Source organism: Protomyctophum parallelum, assembly GCF_964188405.1.
Source record: "Protomyctophum parallelum genome assembly, chromosome: 14".
In the NCBI taxonomy this organism is placed as follows: Eukaryota; Metazoa; Chordata; class Actinopteri; order Myctophiformes; family Myctophidae; genus Protomyctophum; species Protomyctophum parallelum.
Genome location: NC_139709.1, coordinates 8,816,460 through 8,837,194, shown reverse-complemented (window position 1 = coordinate 8,837,194; position 20,735 = coordinate 8,816,460). Strand labels below are relative to the sequence as shown.

General features: G+C 42.5%; 1 protein-coding gene across 1 annotated transcript in view; it reads right to left on the bottom strand.

Annotated features, from left to right (window-relative positions):
* LOC310870115 (FYVE and coiled-coil domain-containing protein 1-like) overlaps positions 1 to 19,048 on the bottom strand; it is a gene marked incomplete at its 5' end in the record, with an annotated part of 300,865 nt that extends 281,817 nt beyond the window's left edge. The window contains one exon of the mRNA XM_083781167.1: positions 18,967 to 19,048. Within this exon, the coding sequence (XP_083637293.1) occupies positions 18,967 to 19,048 (82 nt within the window). The remainder of the gene's footprint in view (positions 1 to 18,966) is intronic.
* Positions 19,049 to 20,735: the final 1,687 nt, after the last annotated feature.

The following is a 20,735-nucleotide window of genomic DNA, read 5'->3' as shown; positions in this document are numbered from 1 at the left end:
TTGCGATTAATTTAGATTAATTAACTACAGAAAAATTAATTGCGATTAACTACAGATAAATTAATCGCACCTTTTTTTTCACCGCGGAACGTTTCTCACTGGGCGCTTTTCTATAGTACTGAAAACTGGAAATAATAAAAAGTCACCCCATTTTGTGTTGCCTAGAACTGGAGGTCTGACAAAAAACAGTAACAATATGAAGTAAGTACAGCTTTGTGATGTCACTGAGATGTACTTGTTACTGTTACAATTTTTTTTTCAGACCTCCAATACCAACAGGTATATTAATGACAGTAAAATGTTGAAAATGAGTGGTATCCTGTAGTCACTATTCGTTGATTCACTGGGATACCAAAAAACATTTAAAAAAAAAAGGTTTCTCGCTGTTCTCGGGTTGAATATTGATATGCGATTAAAATGCGATTAATCTAGATTAATTAATCGCAAAGCCTCTGATTAATTAGATACATTTTTGTAATCGAGTCCCAGCTCCAATATATATATATATATATATATATATATATATATATATTTACACACACACATACATATAAATAATGTTCTTTTTGTCACACCCTCATTAGCCAACGATCGGAACTAGGTCGATTTTTCCCCACAAACAAAGGCCTCAGACTGTATGAATGATCTTGCATGATGACACTGTATGACACCCATGGATTCTCCCGTGAGGATCAACAGCCTAAAGGTTGAAATTATTACACCTCATATAACGTTAAAAAAACACTATTTCAAACTGGCAACCATGACAACAGCAAATGTTCCAACTCATATTATAACATATGGAATGAATGATGTACTAACTGGCCATATAACTATGGAGCGTGTCACGATGGCTGACGCAGGAGATGCGGGTTTTCATATTAACGCGCGTTCCGTTCCCTGGATACCAATTATTAGCTCTGGTAGTTAGTTAAAATATCTAAACAGTTCCCATGGTGAGAAATAGATGTTCTTGGTCGCTGTGTGTCCAAGGACTTTGGCTCGTCTCCTAGCAACATGTAATTGTCTGCATTTCTACAGTATAAAACCTTTTCCAAAGCACTTTACAATGTGGAATGTGTGCCGCACTCAGCCATTCACCCCCCTCGACGGCTGAGGAAAGCATGAAGGTGTTTGGAAGAAACCGTCCGACAAACAGACCTGCAACGCAAACACACAAAACGCAAACCTATACTGACACCATACAAACTGGGGGACCGAATGGGTGTCAATTTCAGGAAGACGCAGGAGCATTTTAGCCATTACGACCTGGAACACATTTACCTTAGCTTTTACCCACTTTAACTGTTATTTTAAACTTTAGCTATTGAAAAATAGCAGATCTAGAAGCTCGTAGCGCGGCACAGAGTGTGCGCTACAAGCTTGCAGATCTGCAACAAAAAAAAAATCGTGAAAATGTGGCGCAAATCTTTTAATATATATTCTTTCACAGCAAACCTTTTTAACTCAAATCTTTGCTTTACCGAGGTCCCTGGAACAACATATTTTTAGATGGGGGTTAGTCGGCCGATTACATATAATTTGTGGGGTCCTTGACATGAAATAGTTTGAGAACCACCCATATAGAAACATAGGTTTTTCAGAAAAATGTCATGATTTAGAAGACATTTGTAGAATCTGGTCTCAGGTGTTAATGGGTTAACAAGGGCAATAAGCCAGGGTCCAAACGGGCAGGCAGGCAGCGGCACTTAGGAGTCACGCTCCAATGACACTGATTGGCAAAGTGCTCACAGGGTAATCGATTACATTACACCAGACTTTTCAGGTCACCATGACAACTGTGATGCTTCTGAGCAGAGCAGAGTGGAGGGGCGTGCAGCCGGAGGGTTGGAGTTATGGGTGGATTCTACAATGTTGTAGAATGTTGACCAGTTCTGAGAGAACCAGGGGAAACATGTCTGCTTCTCGTTCACTCTCTGATGTCTTATTTTTTCTGAGGGTTTTAGGTGGGATTGCCCGCAACACTATCAGTATGTGATTGGTTGAATGTTTAGCCCTGGCTCTATTTATATATGTGATTCGAAATGTTTTTCCATATAACCTGAAGAAGGCAGTTGTACCTGCCGAGACGTTGGTTTCTATTCTACTCTGCATCCAAATAAATAATCTGCACTTTGGCTATCAGTGTGTGCGTTCACTCTTGTCTTTTTAAAGGACAACTTTATTTTTTTTCAACCAAGGTTCATGTTTTAGGTTATTAGAGAAAATAAAAGATGACATTTTCTTTTGCTGCTTTCTTTCGTTTTAGGTATTTTAGCTGTTTTTGACAGGGGCGGCGGGGCATTCGAGCATGGGGCTAAATATGTATTTCTTTACAAAATGTTATAGCAATTTTTTTTTATTTTATTTACTATAGTCTACTAGACCCCAATAAATTACATCTGGCCACAAAAGTTCACGAGATCTACTGATTGTGTCAAACTGACATATTGAGCCTATATGTCAGTGTGGCTTCCCCCCAGTAGGCTACCTTCACATTCAGTAGATCCTGTGATCTTTTGTGGCTAGATGTAATTTCTTGGGGTCTAGTAGGACTATAGTAAATAATAAAATAATAAATCGCCATAATATTTTGTAAAAGAATACATATATAGCCCCATGCTCGAATGCCCCCGCCCCCCTGTCAAAAACCGCTAAAATCCCTAAAATGAAAGAAAGCAGCAAATGAAGAAAAATGAACACTCATCTTTTACTTTCTCTAATAATAACCTAAAACATGAACCTTGGTTGAAAAAAACTAAAGTTGTCCTTTAAGACTTAACTCTTTGGATCTCTCTCTCTACCAGAAAAAACACGCACAATTATTTTTGTCTGTCGGACAAAGACGATATTTCTTTCTTCCAATCGGTTTCCTTGTTGGCCAACATTGCATTTGTGTTTTTGGGAGGGGATTGATTCCTGTTTAAGGCCACAAAAGGGTTTTACAAGAAACACAGGGGAAATGATGAGGAACACAAGGACTCAATCTTACACTAGACTAGAATATACCAGTAAGCTACCTCGCGTTGCATCATTACGAGCTTGTAGATCTACTATTTTCAAAATATTTGTATACATTTGAAAACATGAAATGGGACATTCTGCATAACAAGTACTTTCTACTTTTGGTACATTTTGATGCCAACACTTTTGTACTTTTACTGAAGTACATTTTGAATTTCCAGCCTCTGCCTCAGCCAATTGATTGCCATGGCAACCCCACACCTGCAAATTGATTACTTAACCACTACACTTTTCACAGTCAGTTTGCACTCTTCGGGCACAGGTAGACAGACAGAGGCAGACAGACAGATACAGAGATCTCCATACAGTATGGGCACAAAAGGGACAAATAGTTAAAACGGGTGCTATGACAAGTTGACAATGGGTATTATTAGGTTCCCAAGTTGCATCGTTCTCAAGTAGGCCGGTGGCCGACGGGCACGTACAGGTCTAGTTTAACTAATTCAGCAGCAATAACAATAGCGTTTTCTCTCAGTCAGTTGATTCTTCATATCCATATGAGCTAAACGGCCTGGATGATTTGTTTATTTTTCAAACACAGTTATTATGAGTTGATCTAAAGTCCCCCTATGGGGATTACAATGCAAATACAAAAGTACATGAACCAGTGGACTTCGGTGCTCTATACAATTTGTTTACAATTCACCAGGTAACGATTCAATTCTACGATGCATTGCGACGCATCACACTTTCCTATATTTCTGCACAACATGGCAGTCAATTACAAGCAGTCAGATACTGAACAACATCTTTTATTTACAATTATATTATATTAACAGAACTATAACTATATATTATATCTAGGCTTTGATTATCAACTAGGTCACATTGCTGCATTGCATCGCTGCACGGTCGAATGGCGATGCATTGCCGGAATCGATTATTTTTTGACACCACTGCTTTTTTTTCCCACCCCCGGCACTTGGCGGTTTCACAGCACAGCGTTGATCGTTTCAACACCTGTCGCTGCATACTGTACACTTACATCATCAGCCCAGGAGCTTCAGGGCAGGCCACACTGATCAAAAGAACATGCTAAGGCTTTGATGCTTAGATATTGCCAATTTGCAAACGGTTATACAGTATATATATATATATATTTGTTCTTCCCTTTCCAGTGCATATCGTTGCTGTCGAGAGGAAACCACCAGCTAACTCAAATTTTGAGCTTTTAGTTTTATTTTTGCATAAATCAGTGCTATTGAAATATTGAACCAATGAAAGGTAGGAAAAAGTGCTTCGGACATATAACCTCTTAACTCCATTGGACCCTCAAACTGTCTGCTATAAAGCAGCCAACTCCACCACCTGGCTCTCCCCCTCTCACGGAAGTAATTGACAATATATGAAGTCACACCACCAACTTTGATGAGGCAGTATTGCTTTGTTTTCTTCATTTCCGTGACATTTTACTTACTGATTGTGATTTCGTTAATGCATTATGTTGCACAGGGCACAGTATGACAAAAAACTTAAATATTTGAAAGAAATTATCGCCAAATGTAATGATAATAATAATAATCTACAAGATCACGCATGTGTCGCATTGCAACGCACCTTGTAGAGACCTTGTAGAGAGCCTGCCATCACACAACTTCCTACTTTTTACATATTTTTCCAAAATGAGTTAATAGCACAGGCAGACTCTTACATACTAGAGCATGTCTGAATTAAGTGTCAGAGCTGAAATCGACATGTAAATATGAAATAAATGCTTAAACATGTAGCTACTAGCTAGGTGTAATGTTAGAGACCACAGAAGTGAACCTTTCAAGCCAGTTTTCTGCAAGACATATCTCCAAAACTGGTGGGTCAAACTGAACAACCAATATGTCAATTTGAAGCTATGATGGTGTGATGGTGAAGTAGCCCACCACCACGGAGGTCGTGGGTTCAAACCCGTCGGCTGTGTCAAGTGTCTTCTACACAAAACACGATTGGCCCGTGTTCAGGGGAGGGAAGCCAGGTGGGGGGCTGGGAGGGAAATAATTGGCTCTGCAAGTAATCCACTCCCTGTCAGCAGGAAGAGGAGAAGGACAGAGGCTTTACGGTCCTCCCAGTGGGGGCTCCTCACTGGGGGTGCATGCTTGGACTGACATACTAACAGTCCTACAGTCAGGAAGCCACGGGTTAGTTTTAACCTGCCACTGGTTAGTTTTAACCTGCCACGGGTTACTTTGAACCTGTCACGCATGTTGGGAGCCACGGGCTAGTTTTAACCTGCCAGCTAACCTACGGTGCATCCGGAAAGTATTCACACTTTTACCATATTTGGTTTTGTTACAGCCTCATTTCAAAAACTTTTTTCAAATATTTCGTTAATTTATAAAATAAAAAAACAGAGGCACCTTTGGCAGCAATTACAGCCTTAAGCCCTTTTGGGAATGATGCTACAAGCTTGGCACACTTGAATTTGGGGTATTATTTCCATTATTCTATATGCAGATCCTCTCAAGCTCTGTCAGGTAAGATGGGGAGTGTCGCTGCACAGCTATTTTCAGGTCCTTGAATCGTGAATTGAGTCCTGAGTGCTCTGGAGCAGTTTTCATCCAGGATGTCTCTGTACACTGCTCCATTCATCTTTCTCTCTATCCTGCCAAGTCTCCCAGTTCCTGCCGCTGAAAAACATCGCCACAGCATGATGCTGCCACCATCCATGCTTCACCGTAGGGGTGGCATTTTCCAGGTGATGAGCAGTGTCTGGTTTCCTCCAGATGTGACGCTTGGCATTCAGGCCAAAAAGCTCTATTTTGGTTTCATCAGACCACAGAATCGTGTTAATCATGGTCTGAGATTCGTTTAGGTGCCTTTTGGCAAACTCCAAGCGGGCTGTCTTTTACTGAGGAGAGGCTTCCATAACTAATTTAATCCCTTTTGAAATTAGGCTGGCCTGTAACAAAACAAAAAGTGGTAAAAGTGTGAATACTTTCCGGAAGCACTGTATGTCGATTATCTCAAATAATTTCAATCAGGCGATAATGTAATAATTGTGACAGGCCTAGTAGTAGTCAGTGGTTTTCAATGGGGGACGCGGTACCACCAGCACCACCGCCAAATCTAATTCATATAGTTCTGTTTGGTTGGCATTCCTATTTTGGGCATATGAACGTGTCAATACATTTCCGGCGAGCAGCTCGGTCGTACGACGAACGTATTAATTACACCAAAGGCAGCTACTGTAGGACTGTCATTTGACTCCAGGACCCACCACACCCACTAGCCAGCGTCTCCATCTCCTGCGGAGGAGGAGCATTAAATTACTCCTGTTTCAATCAAAGTCTCACTCTTAGCGGAGCAGATTCATAACAAGCGTTCACTTTGTAATGCAAGCATGACAATTTTGGCACAAATACCGTACTCCGTAAGGACCACTCTTATGGAAAAAGGTGCTGGCTAGTAGTGGCTACTAAGACGGAAGATGACATCAGAAGAACTGAGACTGGATTGTACAATCTACAATGTAGTTGACCAGTTCTGAGAGAACCATGGGAAACATGTCTAGTTCTCGTTCACTCTCTAGTCTCTGATGACTCTTTTGAGGGCTTTTGATCTCTCTCTGTTGTAGAGAACAGAAAAAACAAGCGCCGTTATTTGTGTCTGTCTGACAAAGACAACATTTCTTCGATTTGCTTTCTGTTCAAGGCCACAAAAGGTTTTCATTACCATGCCAGCTTGTGATGGACATATTGGGGGTCATATTTTGACAGCAGCAACTGCCTGTCATAATTTCACCCCCTAAGTATTGGACTGTATTAAGATGTTAATATTGATTTTGTAATCATCTTAGGGCCCCAAATCATACCCTAGAAAGCACTAGTGTCTATTTAAAACAGAGGTTTTTTGACTGGGGTGGGTCATATTGGACATTGGACAGTATTCAGATGTTGATATTCAGTAACTGCTTCCAGCATCTGCAGCAGGCCCATGTCTTTCTGGAGTTACGGTATTGCAATCTCCTCGTCTCGAGCTCGTTAAAAGATAAACCCGACGCGTCGCTCGAATGCCAAATGTGCCGTGCCAGGGGGATCTCTTCATAAATGCCATGCCGACGTGAGTGTACTCCAAAACCGACGTTCCAATTTCAGGAATATTTTACACACTAAATGAGGGCCTACGTTTTTATGTCAGTCGTTCTCAAACATTTTCCCCAAAAAATTCCACTGAAAACCTGCAAAACCTGTCAGTCCATCCTTCCGTGTGTCACGCCACCATATATGGCCGTCAGTCAGTCAAGCCTCGTGACACACTCCATATATGAACACGACACTGACCTCATCAAACCCTGGATAGCCATACATGGAGAAGACTGGATCATCACCTATATATGCATAATATATGGAGCCGGCCAGCAACTCTACATCTGACCTCAAACCCTATATGGAGCTGACCTGTTCTGACATTCCATATGTTGATCCTGTCCCACCCGTCCTTCCTCTTTGATGTCTCCCTTTTGACCGATACCAGAAAACTAGAGTTCTCAACAGACCCTGGCCCAACCTGGGCCCTCATCAAACCCTGTACAATCAAGACACTTCCGCTGCCACTCTTACATCTCCATATATGGAGCTGACCTGTTCTGACATTCCAATATATTGATCTGACCTCATTAAACCCTGTACACTCAAGACACGCTCCATATATGGCCAAGACATAATTCATTCCATATGTTGATCTGACCCCCCCCCCCCCCCCCCCCCCCAGTCACCCAGGCGGATGTGTGCACGCGAGGTCTTAATGGTTATAGTCTTACAGGATAAGTTATATATTGTTACACTTTGAAACACTTTCTCTCAACGGTGAAAACCTTTTTCAGCAAGCTTTACTTGCCCAATTCTGCCCTCATTTGCTTTTGTAGCAAATACATGTAGATCCTTCTGAACAGAACTGTTTTTGCTGCACCATTTTCAATTTTAAATAATAAATAAAATGGGCTATGACAAGTCTTGCCAGGGACACGTTTGTGTATGGACATGCATGATGACCCCTGCCTGGTAACACAGCATGTCATTATTTTTTCACAACCTGAAAGATTGTATCTGCTCCGCCAAGGTGGCGGACATCTTGAAGAAATGGTCGCCATCTTGAATGTTTGTGTGGCCAGTGCCATTTTTTCCATAAGAGTGGCCCTTACAGAGAATTTGTGCCAAATTTCATCCTTGTATCACAACCTGAAAGATTATATCATTATCTTCTCCGCTAAGGTGGCCGACATGGTCGCCATCTTGGAATTTTCATTAGCCAGCACATTTTTCCATAAGAGTGGCCCTTAGATTGTATTTGTGCCAAAGTTCATGCTTGCATCATAAAGTGAACGATTCTTATGAAATTTGCCAGTAATCTGCTCCACTGTCTCCCATGGCTCCCCCTCTCCCAGGGGACAACAAAAACAAATCAATCGGCACACAAGGTCATCGAGACTCAAGTGGGGTCCGGGGACCCGCAAGGGTCGGGTCCTTGAGGGGGTTACATGCGGGGGTCCCCAGGAAAATGTATCATTAACATAGCCTTAAAAATCTGTTTAACCACATTAACACAATATACAATCAGCCATTTGAAAATAGCCGGCGTGCAAGCTCACAACAAGGCCTTGCGAGATCTACCGTTTCCACGCAAAAAAGAAAATCTTGAGAGGATTTGTACAATTTTGAATATGTTTAACACCACAAACCTTGTCCCTGCCTATGCATGGCACAACATATACTTTCAGATAAGGCTCCGTGGCCGAATACATTGTTATTTGGGGGTCCTTGACATTTGAATGTTTGAAGAGCACTCACTGGTCAAGGCGACACAGCGCAGAAGCCCTGGCAGTGAAGCAGCTGTGGACTAAAGCTCTGCTTGTTTCCATGGGCAGAACAGTAGAACCCATTGAGATGTGGAACGCATCTAACCCTATGTTTCTATGTCAGTGGTTCTCAAACATTTTCATGTCAAGGACCCCCAAAAATATATGAAATTGCCCGCCGAACCCCATCTGAAAATATGTTGTTCCAGGGACCCCCCCCCAGAAGCAAAGATTTGAGTAAAAACGTTCGCTCTGAAAGAATATATATTTGAAAGATTTGTACCACATTTTCACAACTTTTCTAAATAGCAGATCTACAAGCTCGTAGCCCGGCATAGATCTGCTATTTTTAAAATAAATGCTTAAAAACACCAAAAGAGGTTCCCGTCCTGAATGGGTTAACCACATTAACCAATATTTTATACGTTAGCTGTTGAAAATTAGCAGATCTACAAGATGTGTGAAAATCTTTCAATATATAGTATATTCTTTCACAGCGCATGCTTTTTTTAACCCATTCTGGGCGGGCACCCATTTTGGTGTCAGCATCATGTTATGCTTATAGCTATTGAAAAATAGCAGATCTACAAGGTCATATCGCGCCACCAAGTGGCGCGATACGAGCTTGTAGGTCTGCTATTTTTGAAAAATTCGAAGAGCGACTGACATTTTTAGAATCTGATCTCAGGTCAGAATAGGTTCTTCAGACCCAGTGTGTGTCCGGCGGAAACCTCGTATGAATCTGATCTCAGGTCAGAATGTATATACTTTTTGGGGGTACCTTGACATGAAAAGGTTTGAGAACCACTGACACAGAAACACAGGGATTTAACCCTGTGAGGACCACTGACACAGAAACACAGGGTTTTAACCCTGTGAGAACCACTGACATAGAAACACAGGGTTTTAACCCTGTGAGAACCACTGACACAGAAACACAGGGTTTTAACCCTGTGAGAACCACTGACACAGAAACACAGGGTTTTAACCCTGTGAGAACCACTGACACAGAAACACAGGGTTTTAACCCTGTGAGAACCACTGACACAGAAACACAGGGTTTTAACCCTGTGAGAACCACTGACACAGAAACACAGGGTTTTAACCCTGTGAGCACCACTGACACAGAAACACAGGGTTTTAACCCTGTGAGAACCACTGACACAGAAACACAGGGTTTTAACCCTGTGAGAACCACTGACACAGAAACACAGGGTTATAACCCTGTGAGAACCACTGACACAGAAACACAGGGTTTTAACCCTGTGAGAACCACTGACACAGAAACACAGGGTTTTAACCCTGTGAGAACCACTGACACAGAAACACAGGGTTTTAACCCTGTGAGAACCACTGACACAGAAACACAGGGTTTTAACCCTGTGAGAACCACTGACACAGAAACACAGGGTTTTAACCCTGTGAGAACCACTGACACAGAAACACAGGGATTTAACCCTGTGAGAACCACTGACACAGAAACACAGGGTTTTAACCCTGTGAGAACCACTGACACAGAAACACAGGGTTTTAACCCTGTGAGAACCACTGACACAGAAACACAGGGTTTTAACCCTGTGAGAACCACTGACACAGAAACACAGGGTTTTAACCCTGTGAGCACCACTGACACAGAAACACAGGGTTTTAACCCTGTGAGAACCACTGACACAGAAACACAGGGTTTTAACCCTGTGAGAACCACTGACACAGAAACACAGGGTTTTAACCCTGTGAGAACCACTGACACAGAAACACAGGGTTTTAACCCTGTGAGGACCACTGACACAGAAACACAGGGTTTTAACCCTGTGAGGACCACTGACACAGAAACACAGGGTTTTAACCCTGTGAGAACCACTGACACAGAAACACAGGGTTTTAACCCTGTGAGCACCACTGACACAGAAACACAGGGTTTTAACCCTGTGAGAACCACTGACACAGAAACACAGGGTTTTAACCCTGTGAGAACCACTGACACAGAAACACAGGGTTTTAACCCTGTGAGAACCACTGACACAGAAACACAGGGTTTTAACCCTGTGAGAACCACTGACACAGAAACACAGGGTCTTTCACCACTGACACAGAACGACTGACATAGAAACACAGCTTTTTCAGAAAACTGTCAGGATGTAGAAAACATTTTTTAGAATCTGATCTCAGGTCAGACGTTGCAGCGAGGCTGTGATGTGATGCTGTGCAACGACTCCACTGTTGACATGCAGGAAATTAACCGCCAAGTCCTATTTTATATGTAGTCACAAATATAAAATAGCGCCATTCTACGAGCTCACGGTGCGATGTGATGCGCTGTGAGACCTTTCAATTACTATTTTTGAAAGTAAATATAATAATTTGTTACATTTTCTATCACTCAAATTGTTTTACATTTTCATTCTAATGACAAAAATAGGGACGCCAGGTTTAAAGTGGCTAATGAATCTTTCTCTCTCTCTCTCTCTCTACACTAGTGTCGCCACTCGAATATAAAGTAACACACGCCTAAGGGTGGGGGAGGGGAGTGTCAAGAGTTGACAGTAGTTAATTTAACCCATCATCAGTAAATGGTAAATGGTGCATCTATATATAGCGCCTTTATCCAAGGTGCTTTACATAGATTGTGCATTACATTCACCCATTTACACACACACAACATTCAATCAGTTGTTTTCAATGTACTTTGTTAAATGTGTCATATAAATCCCATATGGGATGGGCCAAAGTGGTGTCGTGGAAATTTAGATATAAACATTTAACCCTTTTACTGCTGCCATTTATTGAGAAATTAGGACCTAATTCATGCCAGCATTTTTTTAATTTGAGCTCTTATTTTGAAAAGCCACATTTTGCCTCAACCGGAAGTGAGCTTATCCCTGCCAGCTTTACGTTGCCAAGACAACCTTTGTTTACATGATCGAAAAATGCCGGTACATTTTTGCACTCCACAACGTCGGCTCGTGCCGTCAAAGAAACGCTGTTTTGACCAAAAATGCCATCTGGGACAAGGAATAGGAGATACAAGCGATTGAAAGAAACGGATAGAATGGATTCTTATGGCGACGGTGAATTAATATGAACGATCCAGTGCAGTGCTAACAACAGTGCTAGCTAACCGGCTAACGTGAGTAGCATTATGGCTTGATCAATCATATGCACTAATAAAGGGCAATTGCCGAAGGGCTTCGGCAATGGCAGCAAGCGTTAATATCAAATTAATGCTTCAATTGCCGAAGGGCTTCGGCAATGGCAGGAAGACGGTTAATAATACTCCAAGTTACAGTTTGGTGCTGTTCCCTGTGCTGCTTGTTTTATGACGTCACTGTTCCATTTGGTGAATGCCTTGAGGCTATTATGTTGGGGGATGTCTGTGTGGGAGCAAGCTATAGGCATGACACGAAAATAAATATTTCATTCATTCATTCATACATACACACCGATGCCGGAGGAAACCATGCAAGGCACCAACCTGCACATCGGGAGCAATTAGGGGTTCAGTGTCTTGCTCAAGTGTTCGAACTGGTAACCTCACGGTTTCCATCCAGCCACTCTACCCTGAGCCACTGCCGCCCCCATCAGTAAAGACCTAAACCAAAACCTCAATCATGAATTCAATAATAAACAGGCTATATGTACGTACATTTTCTGTTCCCTGTAGGCCTATGGTATGTTGTTGAATGACAGCAATCACATAGTCATGATTGGAATAAGTTTTGGTTTGAACCCCGAGCAGATAAGAGACACTGGAGTGGAGACACGCGCACACTGCTGTTTTACCAAATGATGGAGTGCCACGTCCCACCGTGGCCGCAACGCCACATTTATGAGAGATAGCCTGGGGCTGTCGTCGTAATTTTAACGTTAATGGAGTGATGAATGCTCTAAACATTAATGGATGAAGCCTGAAGTGTGGTGGTGGGATGCAGGTTATCACTTCCTTCCTGGACTACAATTCCCATTATGCTGTGGTGCACTGCTCCCTCCTTGTGGATAGGGGGAGGGCTGTCTTACTGAGACAACATGTAGACCAAGAAAGCTTAGAGAAGGAAAAGACACCAACGTCATGGTGTCACGTGACTGGACGCCGGGGCTGCGCCATGACACCCCACCACGCCCCCATGTGCCAAAATTCACACTGGAAGTTTGATGAATACATGGGAGTGGATGGGAGACCGCTGGACATCTTGTAAACAAACATTATTTATGAACGATAGCGACCTTTGTCATATAATCGGTCCAGGAATATAATAGAAAACATATCACAGATTGTTTTCCGACTGGGTGTTTTTCTACTTGCTAACTGTTTAATTTTATTCAGGAATTTAAAGAGCACAGTACGGCTCTGGGCTGAATGGGCTTAACCTGACTCCGCCAGCTGGTGGCAGTATTGGGTTCACAATCCTGCCTTCAAAAGCCTAACATTACAAACTAAATAACGCTTTAAAAATGTTGAGAATAAAGGATTTTGCAATATTACAAGTCAGTGGTGTTTTCACTAAAGTAAAAGTTGCCTAGCAGTAGCCTATCACAATGTAATATGCTCTACAAGTGGTTAAGTTTCAGAATAAATACGCAAATTAACAGTAGCCTTAGGACCAACCCGCCTAGTATAATACAACAGTAGTTTTAAGTAGTACAATACAACGTAATAGTAGTCTAGTAATAACTAATAATTGTAGTGAAAGTATAATATTTGCATGTGAAATGTAGAGGTAATTAAACGATTTAAGTGTCCCTCAAAATATAGTAGGCATAGGCATACCTTAAAGAAGTTAATGCTTGCTCTATCAACTCCAGACATTGCCTTATTCAGTTTCAGTTTGGCTAAATGAAATTGTACTGGTACCACGGAACGTGACGTGCACGCACGCACGCATCGCGGCATGCACACAGAACAGCTGTATAGCCTAAGCCTAAAACACAAAAGTAGACTTAAAATGGTCAGACAAACATCCTTACTGGACACTAGCGAAACTAAAAGGTTTGCTTTGGACGAATATATCTGTAACTGTTATTTGATGGAGGAGAACACCACACAGCAGCAGTAGCCTACTGGAGCCACACTCCTGTAAGTCAAGTGTGCATGGCATGCTTACCGGCTACGTGCGCTCACAGTCAGCTCAGGTATATAAACAGTTAAAGCTGTTGTTATGCAAAGTAGTGGCTATTTGAATTTGGCACGGTACTTTACACAGTGTGAAAATAGGGGGAGGTGGGCGCCAGTAAACCTAGACCACTCATGGGTACTTGTTGGTGACTTCAAGACAGTAGAAAGTAATGTGTGATGTTATGTTACAGAAGCGTTTATTTTACAATGGTCTCAATCATTCAGAAAGTGTTTATTTATATGCTTGTCTATACTTTGCTCCATTCACTCCAATACATTCCCAGCAGTTTCGGCAGCAGATTTGTCACTGTGTACTACTTAAAACTACTGTTGTATTACACTAGGCGGGTTGGTCCTAAGGCTACTGTTAATATGAAAAAAAGTATTTCATCAAACACCACTGACTTGTAATATTGCAAAATCCTTTATTCTCAACATTTGTTTAAACGTTATTTAGTTTGTAATGTTGATGAATTAAAAACAATATAGGCCTATGGGGTTTGAAGGCAGGATTGTGAACCCAATACTGCCACCAGCTGGCGGAGTTAGGTTAAGCCCATGCAGCCCAGAGGTACCAGAGCTGTGCTCTTTAAATTCCTGAATAAAATTAAACAGTTAGCAAGTCGAAAAACACCAAGTCGGAAAACAATCTGTGATATGTCTTCTATTATATTCCTGGACCGATTATATGACAAAGGTCGCTATCGTTCATGAATAATGTTTGTTTACAAGATGTCCAGCGGTCTCCCATCCACTCCCATGTATTCATCGAACTTCCGATGCGAGTTTTGGCACATGGGGGCGTGGTGGGGTGTCATGGCGCAGCCCCGGCATCCAGTCACGTGACACCATGACGTTGGTGTCTTTTCCTTCTCTAAGCTTTCTTGATGTAGACCAGGAAGTAAGTGAGCCCAGCGTCCATGACATCAGAGACACTGGGCTCACTGCTAAAACATCTAAAACCACATATTACACACATAAAGACCCCCAGGAAAGTGTTCTAAATCTTCTAAACGTCAATAACATGTTGTATGGTATCTGTGCTATTCTTAACAGAGACAGATCTGCGTTTCTGTAGATCTGAATGACCTTTAACCCATTTAGACCTGAGGACGATTCTACAAATGTCTTCTGAAAACCCTTTATGTTTCTATGTCAGTGTTTCTAAAAATTGGGCCGCTGACCCCCCCCCCCCCCATCTGAAAATATGTTGTTCCAGGGACCGCCCCAGAAGCAAAGATTTGAGTTAAAAATAAAAACGTTCGCTCTGAAAGAATATATATTCAAAGATCACATTTTCAAGACTTCAAAAATAGCAGATCTACAAGCTCGAGTGCCGCGCTATGAGCTTGTAGATCTGCTATTTTTCAATTGCTAAAGTATAACATAATGCTATAAACAAGCATCTAACTTCGAACATTGTAAATATGTTATATTGTATTTAATTGCTCGTATTTAATTGCTTGTACACAGTTGGAAATATGCTACCAATTCATAGTCGATGTATGACTTTACAAATCATATTTTTTATTTTCCACATTATTTATTAGTTTGGTATAAGTGGTAACAATTTTTTGGAGTGGATTCATGTGCCTGTCAGGTGGAAAAAGTTCTCACATTTTATAAGTAAATTTATCAATACTGCAATGTAAAAATGCTCTGTTACAAGTAAATGTCCACAAAATACACTTAAAGTATACCAAAAGTACCCTCTCTCTCTCTCTCATTAGCAGGCAGCAGGCACAGCACTCTCTCTGTTTCTGGCTCCCCCTACAGGTACTAATAAGTCATATACTCGTGCTCATGACCACTGCTACATAGATACATACATACGCACTGACATTGCTGGTTGTAGGAGTGGTTGCACCACTCAAAAATCTCTTGAAACTAGCCGATCTACAAGGAGGCTGGAGTGGTTACTGTATGTTTTGTAATAATAATCAAAATCTACAAAGTAACGAAAGTTTTCAAATAAGAGTAGAAAAATTGTACTTTCCACCACTGAAAATGTTTGTGCAATTTTGCATACAGGAGCAGGAGCTGACGTGAAATTTGAGCGCACCGTAATATACACTCAACCCGCCCAGGCGGTGGCGTAACTGTCTGGGCACCCGACTGGTAATCCAGTCGCAGTGTGCCGCGGGTTCGACTCCCGAGCCCGACACGGCCTTTACTGCATGTCTTCCCCCATCTCTCTCCCGTTTCCTGTCAGCCTACTGTCTGTCCCTTAAAAAAACCAATAAAAGGCGTAAGCCGCAAAAAAGATATCTTTAATATACACTCAACCCAAGTCAGCGTGACGATAGAATGATACTGTTAAGGGGCGATTCACACTATGGCAGATGTTGTGGTAGTGTGAATGATGCGTACCGTTCCCGGGAGCGGATCGCCCAACCGTACCCGGGATCGCAATCAATCAAAGTCTCGGATACGGATTGCTGCAATGTGAAAAGCCATCCGTACTAAAAGGAGGAAGTGAACTATAATCATAATTTATATATTTTTATAATGACACATTATTTTACCTGGGTTGTACTTCTGGTAGTTCTACTTGAATGTTGACAAAGAATGATTGATAATCCGCTAGTGTTTGAGTAGCAGAACACAACACGAGCCGTGGGAAAAAACATAAAGAAATAAAACACATGCCATGCGCTGCAACTAGGACAAACCTACCAAGGATTAGTCAGTGACATCGCTGTTAACACATACCAAGGATATGTATGTGACGTCACCGTCATACAGACGAGACAACGTTACATTGCACTGTTTAAGCCCATCAGCGCACACTGCTTTAGTTGTGTATTGTTATGTTATTATTATAACTGAAGACAACGTCAGGAACACAAACACACTTTATTATTTGCTCCAAACTCTGAAAGTGACTCTTCTTCTGTGACATGACATTTTCTGTCTCCTAAAGCCTCAGTCCACAGCGCCCCTCTGAGCCACATTATGTTGAATGAAGTGTACCCGGGTGCGCTGTTGAATCTCGGGCAATGTGAATCATGGCCATCGGGGACCAGGCAACCGCATTCGGAAACGGTTCCAATGAAACGGATTCAGTCCGTCTCAGTGTGAATTGCCTATAAATCCTGAAAGGCAGTGATGTTGGCGTGACACCGTTTTTCAGTCTTTTTCCCCCCAGTTCTGTAGTACAATTTGGTCTCATACACTTAGTTTCTATAGTCCTATAATGTTGCTACCTTCTATCGTGTACCTTTTACATCTTTCTCATTACAATTAGTATACTCGTCGTTTCCTTTAGCTCCTTGGTCTCATGTGTTTGGGAGGAGGGAGGAGGGGGGGGGGGGGGTTAGCAGAGGGCTCAGGGTCCATCTTTAGGCCTGATATTATGGGTGGGGAGGAAGTTTGATTGATTGATTGATAATTGTATTAGACAATAAAATGCAAACAGTACAGGGTACAGGACAAGCACAGCATGTCAAAAAGGACAGCACTGAAGAAAGACCTTGCGTTCTTGTTTCCATTCAGGTTCCATACATTCATTCACAATAACAACAGTGACAACAAACAATTAGGATTTCTCAAACACATTAAATCTACACGTACAGGTTGGAATAGAAATACGATGATACAAGGGGGGGACCTGATGACAGTGACAGGTGAATGTTCAGACCCTTTTAAAAAGGAAACCAGTGATCTTTGCTTGTTTTGAGGGAAGGGGGCAGGGCATTCCACACTTGAGTGGCAGTGCTGTGAAAGGTGAATTTACCCATATTTGTTCTGAAAAAGGGTGGCACCAGATCATAATTTACACTCCCTCTAGAAGTATGTATGTGGGAGTTGCTCGTCAAGTAAATGACTGATAACGGACTGATTACTGACTGACGTAAAGTGGAGCAGGTCAGTGACTTTAAATATCTGGGAACAACCATAGACAATAAACTCACCTTTCAAACCAACCAATGCAGATAACAATTATAAAAAAGGCAAGGCAGCGGCTTTATCTTCTCAGAAAAGCGAGATGTTTTAATGCACACACCCTGATACCATGGTCTATAGGTCACTCACTGAGTGTCCTCCTCGTATGGGTAGCTCTCAGTTATAGATTTAAAAAAAAAATCACACCCATGTGAAGTGAGGGGCGATCTTATCATGGTGCATCAACATAAATCATTCTCATTCCGGCAAATCAGAATTTGCGTCCTCACCTTCGTCTTCAATGTTTGTGTTATGCAATGGTTGTGTTTACACAAACACTTAAAATTGTCCAATCATTGTCAATGGGATTTGTGTTAGGACAAAGTTTGTGCACATAGACAGAAAGCTGTACATAGGAGGGGCTATATCGCCCCTCAAAAAAAACCTCACCCGGGTAGTCAACCAGGCTAGTGAGATCATTGGAGACAAACAGTTGCAACTGATGCAGGACATACTGTATACAACCGCTCCAAAAAGCTATTCAGATTTACAATGACTCTACCCACCCTCTTCGCCCGGAAATGTACTTGCTACCATCAGGCAGGAGGCTTAAGAGTGGGTTACATGAGCCTCGTTTGTGCCAACTGCTGTGGGCAATTAAATCAAAACATGTTTTTGCACCACCTAATCCCCACAGCCCAGCATGATCACAGTTCCTGCGTTATGGGAATGCATTTTATGTAATGTTTCTATTGTTGCAAACTGACTGGCGCTGCGCCCAAAGACAAATTTCCATTTCATGTACAATTTCATGGACAATAAAGTTGTATTTATCTTTATATATCTCCTTTTTTTCCCTTATGTACAGTATATCTACCCTGTGATTCTGCTGTACTGCCGTTATATTTGACAACTGAATTTCCACCATGGCATCAAAAAAGGTCCATCTATTTATCTCTATCTGACACACTGAACCTCTCCACTTTCTCTCCGATACACACACACACACACACACACACACGCACGCACGCACGCACACACGCACGCACGCACGCACGCACGCACGCACGCACGCACGCACGCACGCACGCACGCACGCACGCACGCACGCACGCACGCACACACACACACAGTCCCCAGCCACGTGCTCCGTGTCTCTCACCTATGGTGATGTTGAAGCCATCAATGCTGAACGTGGCACTCCGACCTTTCTTAAACCGCTGCTTCTTGGACTGAGCTTCCATCGCTTCTGTGTCCCCTACTACCTCTGTATGCCTTTCTTTCTGTCTGTTTAGTGTCTCTCTCTCTCTTTCTGAAGCGTCGGGCTGAGAACTCTTCTCCTCCTTGCGGAGACAGAGATAAGAAGAACAACGTAGTATTCCCGTGGCTTCTTGTTTTGCGCCGCGGGAGGTGAGCTGTCAAGAGGCTGATCCTTGTGACAGGGCTATGTCTATGAGCAACAGGAATCCCTCCAAACAACACAAACACGCCTTCTTCTTTTCATATCAGACCCCCCCACCTGTTCTTGTTGCCATACACCTTTCATCTCCTTCTCTCTCTCTCTCACAGACACCTTAACAAGCTCATTCAAGGAGCTAACCTCACTTGAATAATATTTATCCTCTCCCTCTCTCTCTCTCTCTCTCTCTCTCCCCCTCCCCCTCCCCCTCCCTCTCCCTCCCTCTCCCTCTCTCTCCCCCCCCCCACCCCCTCCCTCCCCTGTTGAAATCCTGACAAATACCCAGGAGGTGCATCTGTGCTGGTGGGGACTGGGTGGGGGTGCCTTCTTTACGCGGTATATAGTCTTAGTGATCGTGACTTCTGAGGCAGTCGAGCATTCATGGTGGAAGCCATCAAGAGTCCATAGAAATGGATCAGAGCACTCACGTTATATCCAAAAGGATTCTCGTTTCTTTTTCAGTTTTCCCCAATAATCCCATTGGAATTAGAATAACGCGAGTGTGCTGGTATCCATTTCTATGGCCTGGACTGTTCTACCAGAACCGTGCACCCATTACACAAATTACTACTCAACCGAGTACTTGCTTCTTTTCCTGTTCTTTTCTGGAAGCCATTAGAGATTACTGGTGGTATACCCCAGCGGTTGGCCAACCACTGTATCTATCCCATTCTGACCGGGCACCCATTTTGGTGTCAGCATCATGTTATGCTTTAGCTATTTAAAAATAGCAGATCTACAAGCTCATATCGCGCCACCGAGTGGCGCGATACGAGCTTGTAGGTCTGCTATTTTTGAAAAAAAATCGAAGAACGACTGACATTTTTAGAATCTGATCTCAGGTCAGAATGGGTTCGTCAGACCAGTGTGTGTCCAGTGGAAACCTCGTTATGAATCTGATCTCAGGTCAGAATGGGCTATACAGTATGTGTGCTTACATCTTGTATTTCACACAAATGCCCACGCACGCAGACACACACACACACACACACATCTATCTATACATAGATGCTACATACATTCCAGGAATATCAGTATGTCTGCCTGTCGTGTGCATATCTCGTATTTCTGAAGACACGAGGAAGTTGCGGTGTCGCCGTGTCGAGTTTCAAGTCGATTGGGTGAGTGGTTCTCCAGGACCGTCAGGCAGGCGGGTAAAGGTTACCCGCATAACAATGGGCAGAACACTAAGATGTCACACATGGAATCACTGTGGGAGAGAGAGAGAGACACCATATGTGACCAGATTTCACTGAGAGACTGCCATCGCGCAAATTTCAGCTTTTCACCAGCTTTTTCACAGCTTTGTTTTTTAAATGAGTTAATAGCACAGGCAGACTCGTCACTAGAGCATGTCTGAAATAAGTGTCAGAGCTGAAATCGACATGTAAATATGAAATAAATGCCCAAACATGTAGCTAGGTGTAATGTTAGAGAGCACAGAAGTGAACCTTTCAAGCCTGTTTTCTCAA